A 9,245-nucleotide genomic window follows, 5' to 3' on the forward strand; every position below is an offset into this window, starting at 1 on the left:
AATAATAATGGCATAACAATTTAAGATGAAAAAAGGGAATGATTAAATGAATTCAACAGCTTTTCTGTTGACCTAATAGCCGCTGGCTCGCAGAGGAATTAAGTTACTCTTTGCAGTTATAATAAGAAAGTATGATAGCAAATCCATTAATTTAAACTGATAATGATGGGAACTGTGCCTAAACGAAAAATCGTACTGTTTTCTGAATGAAAACAGAATGATTATTATTCGAACCTGTTTGCTGTGAATATTCAAATTTATTTCTTAGATGACAGTACCAAGGCCATTTTCCAGATGAGAGTACCAAAACTTATTTCTTGTATCCAAAGCAGAAACCACAAGTACCCATGAATATATAAGTTTTCGTAAATCATCATATTTACGTTTGCATCACCAACTTCCGTAATTTCCAGCAAAAGTTCGCTCTCTTTTCTCGTCATCACCCACGGAATGGATAATTCCTGTAGCATAATGTCCAAAATTATGCCCGTGTTGAATTGCGATGATGATAGGTGCTGTACATGGGGGAGGTCGAAAGGTCGAATGGCGAAAGATTTAGGGTGGTGGTTTCTCGAAATAATTATAACTTAGTCGAGTTGGATATCATTCTAGGAGAAAAATTCTTAGTGCGGAAAGCGTTATAGGCAGATATGTGTTTCGGAAAACATGCCTATGTAGAATTTTATGTCATAAAGTGGCAAATGCACAGTTCAAAAAAAAAACGCCGCATAAAAATGTTCCTTACGTAATGTGTTCCTTACGTACGACGAAGGACGAAGCGTGACGTACGACGAAGCGTGCGTGGTGCGTATGACATACACTCTTTTTTGTAAGAGATACATGCGTGTATTTACACTCACAAATTGTGAAATAAACTTTACGAAGTTCATCTTGTATATTGTACATTTCACACAAATTACATTTATCGTACATTTTTGTGATTGTTGAACACTTAGTAGTAGGTGTGTGAATTGTATTGCCAAAATTGACCTAAACACCTGATTGCTTTATGATCGAAATGTACGTAATTGTTAAGTTTGATATGCTTCAAGAAGGCGAGAAAATATTGTGCTGAAGTGGTCCAAAGCAAGCGGATAACCATTTCATCAGTTGTATACGTAACGGCACAATTAAATACCCAACGTTATCACTTTTCAGAATACCAAATATGGTGGTTTTGAAGTGTAGATTGATGGCACAATGATTCCACAATGATTATGGAATTATTGCGCCATTAGTATAATTTCTCGTCTTTTTTACTGTTTTAAGATGAATAAATTTTTAACTTTTCAGGTTAAAACTGTTGGATAAGATTATTAATAGTGAAATAGTTGGTTATCTGTGATGTCAAAAGGCACATCAAGTAAACGTCGACATGGCTGCAAAACGCTACGTGAACAAAGTAGTACAACTTCAGGTTATACCAGAGCTTCCACTACAGCTTCCAGTAGCTCCAATACAAGCCTATGTCCTCTAATTTTTAATGGACCATCATTACCTGGTATGCCAAATTTTGCGTATGAAGTTAAATGTAAAGTTCATAGTAAACTAGAATAACTCTTCATCTACAGTGATGGGGATTCTTTTTTCAAAATTTCTTTGATTTTCCACATCAAAAAAGTAGGAATTAAAAACGCTGTTGTTGATGTGATGAAGCACTATGTAACCACTTTTCTCATCTTTGCCGTAATCTCTTGATCTAGATTTTATTCATTTGTGAAACAGCTAACTGTACAAAACTATTGCATTCAGAAAGTTAACCCGTGGAATTTCTTATTCAAAATTACTAAATCTACTTTACATGAAATGATTTTGGAATCTCTGATATTACTTAATTAATTACTTAATTACTACTATGTCTGAATTACCGCTATGTCTGATAGGTGGCGATGTAAATCGCTCTACTCCGGAAAGCATGCCCTGTGAGCCGTCCACTTCGAATGTTTCCAACGTCCACCAGATTGCCGATGAAACTCCTGATTTGAGTAAGCAGTTCTCATTCTTCATGAAAATTTTATCTAACTTTAAATTTAAGGAATATCCAACACTTGAGGTTCCACTTGATTTGGATTAGTTCCTGTCTGAATCACACTTTTTATTGTACCATATTGAATTATATCAAGGACAATCGTTTTTAATGGCTGTTGTACAGCCTAAGATTTTGAATTAATACTTCTTACAAATAATGCAGTTTGCATGTTTACATTTTATTCGGGATTCGGAAACTTACTGACGGAAATTTCACTTTCAGATTCGGAAACTTTACTGACGTTGCCTGTTCTCTCAACAATGGATACAACTGGACCGTTAGCTAATTTAGACGATAACAATCATCGCTACGTTGGTTTAGTCAATCAAGCAATGACTTGTTATCTGAATTCATTGATACAAACCTTATATATGACGCCTGAATTCCGAAATGCGATTTACGGGTAAATGAAAAAATAAGCTTTAAAGAATACTACAGATTCTTCGTTTTCAATAAAAAAAAGCGAAATTGGCATAACCGAAATATTTCATCATTTCATGAATATTTGTAAACTATATAGGTGGAAGTTCACCGGTTCTGAAGCTGCAGAGGCTAGAAGTATTCCGTGCCAGCTACAAAAATTATTTTTGCTGCTACAAACCAGTGATCGCGAATCACTGGAAACTATTGATTTGACTGCGTCTTTTGGATGGAGTAATTCGGAAGGTAAGCAATTCGGAAGTATGAGCTACTGGTCGTAAATGACCTAGTAATCATAGCTCTTTTTCCAAAAAATTTCCAAATCTGTTTTTTTCCGGTCGACTTCTGTTGATTGCACTTTGTGTTTTAACGACTCTGCAAACTTTTAAAGCTAAAAAATGCCTCGTTTTTTTTATCCTTACATAAATCTTTGTTTTTCTTATAGCTTACGAACAGCATGACATCCAGGAGTTATGTAGGATAATGTTTGATGCGCTAAAACAGAAATGGAGCAAAGCAGACGCTAGCTTTCAGGAGCTATACAGGTAAAGTAGAGGATTTAACATCTAGTTAAAAAAAAAAAAGAAAAAACACTGAAGTATTTTACGTTCGTTGCTTCAAGATTTAAAATTTTATAAGAGTATGAAAGTTCTATAGAGGTAATATGGAGGATTTTGTCAAGTGTCTTTGCTGTCAGAAGGAAAATGTCAAGCAGGATGAATTTCTGGACTTGCCATTAGCAGTGAAGCAGTTTGGTGCCATTGATGCCTTCAAAAGTGTGGTAAGCTTTGTATATACTGTGTATACTATAAAACGACTCATTTTCACCTGATTATTTGCTTTATTGAACTTTTATAGGAAGAAGCGCTTCATGCTTTCATCAAACCTGAAGTATTGGAAGGAAGCAATCAGTATTACTGCGAAGGATGCAAAAGAAAACAGAATGCACTGAAGGTAAGATGTTCAGGAATGCAATCGTTTCCGAAATGGCTTAATTGAAATTGCTTGAAATTTCCTACAAATTACATTGATCCTTTCTGTTTTTTTTCCTTTTTTTTTTTGATATCTTTTTGTTTAGATGATTATTTTTTGTATGATTGATTCATATATTCGTTGTGGAATTTATTATAGGGTTTGCGAATAATAAAATTCCCGTATTTACTCTCAATCCAACTTAAACGTTTTGATTTCGATTGCAATACACTTCATCGCATCAAATTAAACGATAAGTACGTTTGTTTGTTTTTTTTCCTCAATGCTGTCATCTTGTTGAGCATTTATATCGAGATTTATATTAGCCTTTTAACCTGAGGATTTCATAAAGAGCTATTGTTTTAGGATGACTTTCCCCGCATTACTCAATTTGAATGAATTCGTTTATGACGCAACGAAAAGTGAACCACCGAAGAAGATGAATTGGGCATCGGCAGTTTCAGTGCCAAGGTTTTTTTTGTTTTGTTTTATCAGTTTTGCGGTTGATCATTTATGTCTGTGATTTATATCATTATGTAATGTTGTCATAATGTAATGTTTGAAATAATCGTCTTCGAAGCTTTCCTCATGTTCTGATTGTTGTAGGAAAAAAGATGAATCGACAATATCAAAACCGAATTTATCCGATTACGGTAATAATTTTCGGAAAAGCTAGATAAATTATAAATTCATTGCTAAAAATATCTAGTTATTTAGTGCACCTTTACTGTTTGGTTTACGTACTGATTATGGATAGTTATTGGCCTGTCAAAAGATGATGATTAGAATACCCTTTTTAACTCTCTAATTAAATTATAGATAATTGCCTTAATTATTTAGTTTCTCGTGCGGAACAGAACGATGGTCATTTGGACGAACAAGAAATCGATATGTTGCTTAAGAGAGATGGTCCGTTTCTCTATGAATTATTTTCGGTTATGGTCCATCAAGGAAGTGCATCAGGAGGCCATTATTTTGCATATATCAAGTGAGTTTTAGTGTTTTGTAATCGTGCTTTTTGAAATCTTTATGAAGATTGCTGTCTTGGACAACGAAGCAAATCTCTCGCATTAATTTTATTATTGTTACTTTTGAATTCTTATGAGGAGACCATATACCAGCGTTAATATTCGAGATTTCCAGTTGTGCCTGTTTTAGAGGCATCGTTTTTATATTACTATTTTTATGCTGATGTTTGTCTATCTCGATTTTAACAGATATTTTTTTCTTGTAGAATAATGGTCATTTTCAGCAGCTCATCATTTACATTTTTTTTTAGGAATATGGATCAGGATAAATGGTTTTGCTTCAATGATAGTAGCGTTACCTCTGCTTCAATCGAAGATATTCATCGTACATTTGGGGGCTCCTCTGGTGGTTGGTCATCAGGAAACACAAATGCTTATATGTTGATGTATAGACAGGTTTTTTCTTTTTAATAATCGAACTATTGAAATTCAAGAATCATTTTCCTTTTTTTTTCTTTGAGGTTTTTGTTATGCAAAGGACCGAACTAACAGTTCTTAATCGAAAAGTTTGAAAAATAGGTTTTTTTCCAGATTGATCGTAAGCGAAATGCAAGATTTGTGAAAACAAGTGAGTTAGCAGGTCATCTTCTGGAACGTTTGAGACGATTTGAGGAACTGGAAGAAGAGAAAATTCGGGAGAAACAGTACAAAGAATCGCTTGTCTCGGTAAAATCTAATAAACTATAACTGACGGTTTCGTATGTTCGTTTCTGCTTAGCTGCCCTACCATTTTATTAACTGTGATGCAGATTCTTAGATCAGATAAATTATAAATATGTCAGTCAGTGTGATTTTTTGTCAGTGTTAGAAGGCTGCTTTTCAATTTCAGGTTAACGTAATGTTCAATGGAGCTCATATTACATCAGATGTTGCTAAGTTAACGGAAGCAATGAAATTCCCATATACGGCAAAATTATCCGACATTTACGATGCAGTTTTTCAAGTTTTTTGTGTTAAGACTTCGATTTCAGCCTCTGACGTTCGTCTGTTGTTATGTAAAGACTTCACTTATTCGATTATGCGTTCATTCACGGAAAATGAAATGCAAAAGGTGGTCGCTGCAAAATGAACAATGAGGACTTTTATTCTTTAGAAAATATCAATATTTCTTTTGATACTAAGGAGTGTCTGCTTGTTCATTATGTGCATGTTTGCTTAGGTCTCTCTGAATAATTTCAGAGAATAAATATATGTTGTAAAATTAAGGAAAATGTAATAAGAAGGAAAGAAATTAGGAAATTACGCAAGTGATATACACGAAAATTTCAGCCATTGGAAGAAGTATATCCCGGATGTTCCGTGAAAAGCTTGTACCGTCCGATTCTATATTTTCTATTAGATGTAAAACCATCTGGAACAAAATTTTATCATATTTATGAGGAAGAGTCAGTTGGCACAGTAAAATTAATCGCTCTTAACATTGAAAATGGAACTTTCCTGCCAGCGTTTCAAATGCAATATCACGACAACGAAACAATGAGCATGATAAAGCAAAAATTGGGGCAGGTATCAGATGTTTTCATATTATACTTGAATGACTAACAGGTTGTCAGCAAGATACTCATTGTTTTTCTTAGCAGTTAAGTTTTATGAAAAATTCTGCGCTCTGCTGATAAGAAATTTCTTCCAGATTTTCCGTGTTCCTGAAGATAAGAGACATAACTTGCGCTTGGTAGTTGACAAAGGAATTGCTGCATCGCCGACAATGGTGTTGCTCGATAATGACAGTTTTACCTGTGCACAAGCACTGCTTAATGTCACAAATGTCAAGGCAAGCATATGAAATTACCCAGAATTTTATGTCTTAGCACTGCTTAATGTCACAAATGTTAAGGCAAGCATATGAAATTACCAGAATTTTATGTCTCTCAGAATAGCTATTGCCACTTTTTCCTAATATTCAGTTGTATGTGGACGTTGGTGGGAATGGATATTCAACGGATGAGGATCGGAAAATCGACTTTGATAAATCAAAAATGTTCGCACTTTTAGAAAGAAAAAATCATGCAAAGATATTGACGATAAGCCTTCCAACACCAGGTACACTTATATATTTTTGCGCGTACAATATATTCATGTATGTTACATATTTCTGTGAGCATCAGCTATAGTGAGAAGACAAGCAGAAAAAGTTGTTTTTAAAAAATTGCTTGGTAAAAAGAGTTACGTTCTTTGTTATAAAAAAGCTTTAATATTGTGCCTATGTTTCTAGCTAATATATTTTATGTCGGACTAGTCATCTAAATAAGTCAGTTTAGATGATTATGTGCAAGCTGGAATTATTCCACCAATCTCGCACGATATAAGTCGCTCAACAACTCCGATAGGGAGCTTGCCTGCTGACACGAACACAACAACATCCTCGGGATCTTGTTCAACAGTTTTTGACCTACGTTGTGTTCCTGCTTCAGGTATACCAGAAACAATTATGATGAAGCAAACAACTCCTTCGATGGCTAGTAGTCATTTCTCTTCTGTAATATCTGAGGAGGATAATAGTGGTCCGTGCTTGGTAAGTAATGTTTTAATAAAAAATTTTTGCAGTAGCACCACATGTTTGTCATTTTTATATGAAATCACGAAAACTTTTGATTTTTCATGATTCAGTTTTAGTAAATCAGATTATTGTGTTGACTCTCACGTGACTGCATGTTCCATAAAAAATAGTGATTATAAACACTAGATTATGGGTCATTCGGTAAAGTAATTTCTTATAACATAACTGTATACAGGATACGGCCGTTTACATTTCTGAAAATACTTTGCGGTAGGATTCGTGAAATTGTCTCATTCAGTTTTAATATTTTCTCTGCTAGTAGTTTGTGCATCCATTCACAAGATTAGTATGCTTTTCATATGAAGGATTCTAGAATACAAAATTAAATTTTGACAAGTTATTTCCGTGAGTGTTATGGAATATAAATTTTAAGGACGGTGATGGTGAGATGGAATCTGTAAGCGCAACATGTACTCCAATGGTATCACCGGTTGTGTCTGATAGCGATGATACTGCTGATATTACTACGAGGGATTCTGCTGTTGATCGAATAAGCCGTTATGAAGTAAACTTTTGCTGCTATTCAATGTCTTCATCTTTTATGACTTTTATGGCTTACTTTTCTGGAAGCTCTTCAATTTTTGTGGAATCATGTCATTTTTTTTCACTTTTTATGGAAATTTTCATGTTTCTTGGTGTCTACTATTTCAGCGAACATATGATGCAGTTATGGCAGCTTCGGAACAAAAACGACTATTTGAAATGGAGAGTACAATAGAGGTTGAAGCAAGTACTGCAAGCTCATCGGGTGATACACTTGTGGGTGGCACACATACATACATTTCCGGCACAACACAGTCTAGTTTTGATGTTATCATTCATGGGAAATCACGGATGAAATCATTTAGCGGTTAGTTGGAGAAATTCAAAATCTATGATTCGTTTTTAATAGAATCTTGATAAAAGAAGCGCATGGTATGACATGGTCTTTAATCATTTTTAACCTTCGGTCACTGGTTCTGATTCATCCACTATTTAGTATTTTTTATTGGAAGTAATGTTTTGCGTGATTTGGATTGAGACTATTGCTCTAGAGCGGCTGTGTCATGATACTGGCATTCATTTAGACGTGGAAATAGATGTGGACGATCGACAGCTAGTTATTCACATGAAGCAATGGTTGTCAGCGGTAATTGGTGTTGATATGAATGAATTTGTTGTCCTCAAACATTACAGTGCTGATGACACTGATGGTTATGAAAGCATTATTAACGAGACGGAAACTATCCATGATGCTTATTACGCTGTTCAGAAGGTATGATATGAATTATGTTAATTTGTATGTTATGAAAATGAAGATAATGAGATTTTTGGAGGGATTTTCAGTCAGGTTTATCTGATATTGAATTCAACACGTCTGTCGTTGATATGGTATTATAATCCGTCTCCATTTTGCGTAGATTTTTGACAAAGTATCCCATTATGGTATTTTGTTTAATTAGTGCTGATTAGACGCTTAGTTGCTTAAGAAATGCAGAATTTTTGGAATAGAAGAAAAACTAAACTCAAAACTTCTCTTTTCGTTGCTTCCTTTAATTTTTCAACCTTTAAAGGACTTTTTTTGGAAAATTAAGGAGAGTTAAAGAAAGAAATAACATATATGTTACAGCTATCAGTGAAATTGCGTTCGCCATTGAAGGAAAATGAGAAGTTGATGCGGATTATTAGATTTGATCGTGAAAATGCTGATGTAAGTTATTTTATAAGTAGTCATTATTCATGTTCATGAACATTATCTAATAAATTTTTCGAAAAAAAATTTTTATTTAATTTCAGCAAGATAAGTGGCCTACATTGTTCAGTATTCCGGTTACTGTCGACATGCCAATACGTACATTGCTGATACGTTGTCAGGAGCAGATGAAGAAGTTGTATGCTACAAAGTACGACCTCAACCAGTAAGTAAATCAGACAGTTCAACAATTAAATTTCTGGGTATCTATTTGTCACTACTTTTATATGACCTATAAGATATATGGTGGATTTGCTGTTGCCATTACTCCCTATTATTTATTGAAGCTCGTCGAATGTTGATGTTCGACTGTATTACAAATAGGTTTTTTGAAAGTAAATCAAGACCAACTATCATATCATTACTTCCGATCCTCCCTTTTAGATGATTAATCTCATAGTGTTTAAAAGCAGGCAAAAAATCAAAGTAGTCATCGTACAAGAAAAGCTTATAATTTATTAATTGATAAGTTGATAATTTGATGTGATGTAATGTTGTCATCATTTC

General features: G+C 34.2%; 1 protein-coding gene across 1 annotated transcript in view; it reads left to right on the forward strand.

Moving 5' to 3' along the window:
- Nucleotides 1–1,344: 1,344 nt before the first annotated feature.
- The window catches only part of LOAG_17866 (ubiquitin carboxyl-terminal hydrolase), a gene marked incomplete at both ends in the record, with an annotated part of 9,650 nt that continues 1,749 nt past the window's right edge, over nucleotides 1,345–9,245 (forward strand). The window contains 23 exons of the mRNA XM_020450528.1: nucleotides 1,345–1,501; nucleotides 1,884–1,985; nucleotides 2,252–2,432; nucleotides 2,550–2,695; nucleotides 2,895–2,994; nucleotides 3,107–3,230; nucleotides 3,308–3,403; nucleotides 3,581–3,678; nucleotides 3,788–3,892; nucleotides 4,028–4,074; nucleotides 4,262–4,409; nucleotides 4,701–4,845; nucleotides 4,981–5,115; nucleotides 5,279–5,500; nucleotides 5,719–5,955; nucleotides 6,080–6,220; nucleotides 6,354–6,489; nucleotides 6,708–6,961; nucleotides 7,380–7,511; nucleotides 7,658–7,856; nucleotides 8,074–8,261; nucleotides 8,616–8,696; nucleotides 8,783–8,904. Of these exons, the coding sequence (XP_020305781.1) occupies nucleotides 1,345–1,501; nucleotides 1,884–1,985; nucleotides 2,252–2,432; nucleotides 2,550–2,695; nucleotides 2,895–2,994; nucleotides 3,107–3,230; nucleotides 3,308–3,403; nucleotides 3,581–3,678; nucleotides 3,788–3,892; nucleotides 4,028–4,074; nucleotides 4,262–4,409; nucleotides 4,701–4,845; nucleotides 4,981–5,115; nucleotides 5,279–5,500; nucleotides 5,719–5,955; nucleotides 6,080–6,220; nucleotides 6,354–6,489; nucleotides 6,708–6,961; nucleotides 7,380–7,511; nucleotides 7,658–7,856; nucleotides 8,074–8,261; nucleotides 8,616–8,696; nucleotides 8,783–8,904 (3,296 nt within the window). The remainder of the gene's footprint in view (nucleotides 1,502–1,883; nucleotides 1,986–2,251; nucleotides 2,433–2,549; nucleotides 2,696–2,894; nucleotides 2,995–3,106; nucleotides 3,231–3,307; nucleotides 3,404–3,580; nucleotides 3,679–3,787; nucleotides 3,893–4,027; nucleotides 4,075–4,261; nucleotides 4,410–4,700; nucleotides 4,846–4,980; nucleotides 5,116–5,278; nucleotides 5,501–5,718; nucleotides 5,956–6,079; nucleotides 6,221–6,353; nucleotides 6,490–6,707; nucleotides 6,962–7,379; nucleotides 7,512–7,657; nucleotides 7,857–8,073; nucleotides 8,262–8,615; nucleotides 8,697–8,782; nucleotides 8,905–9,245) is intronic.

Source organism: Loa loa (genome assembly GCF_000183805.2).
Source record: "Loa loa unplaced genomic scaffold supercont3.141, whole genome shotgun sequence".
Lineage (NCBI taxonomy): Eukaryota > Metazoa > Nematoda > Chromadorea > Rhabditida > Onchocercidae > Loa > Loa loa.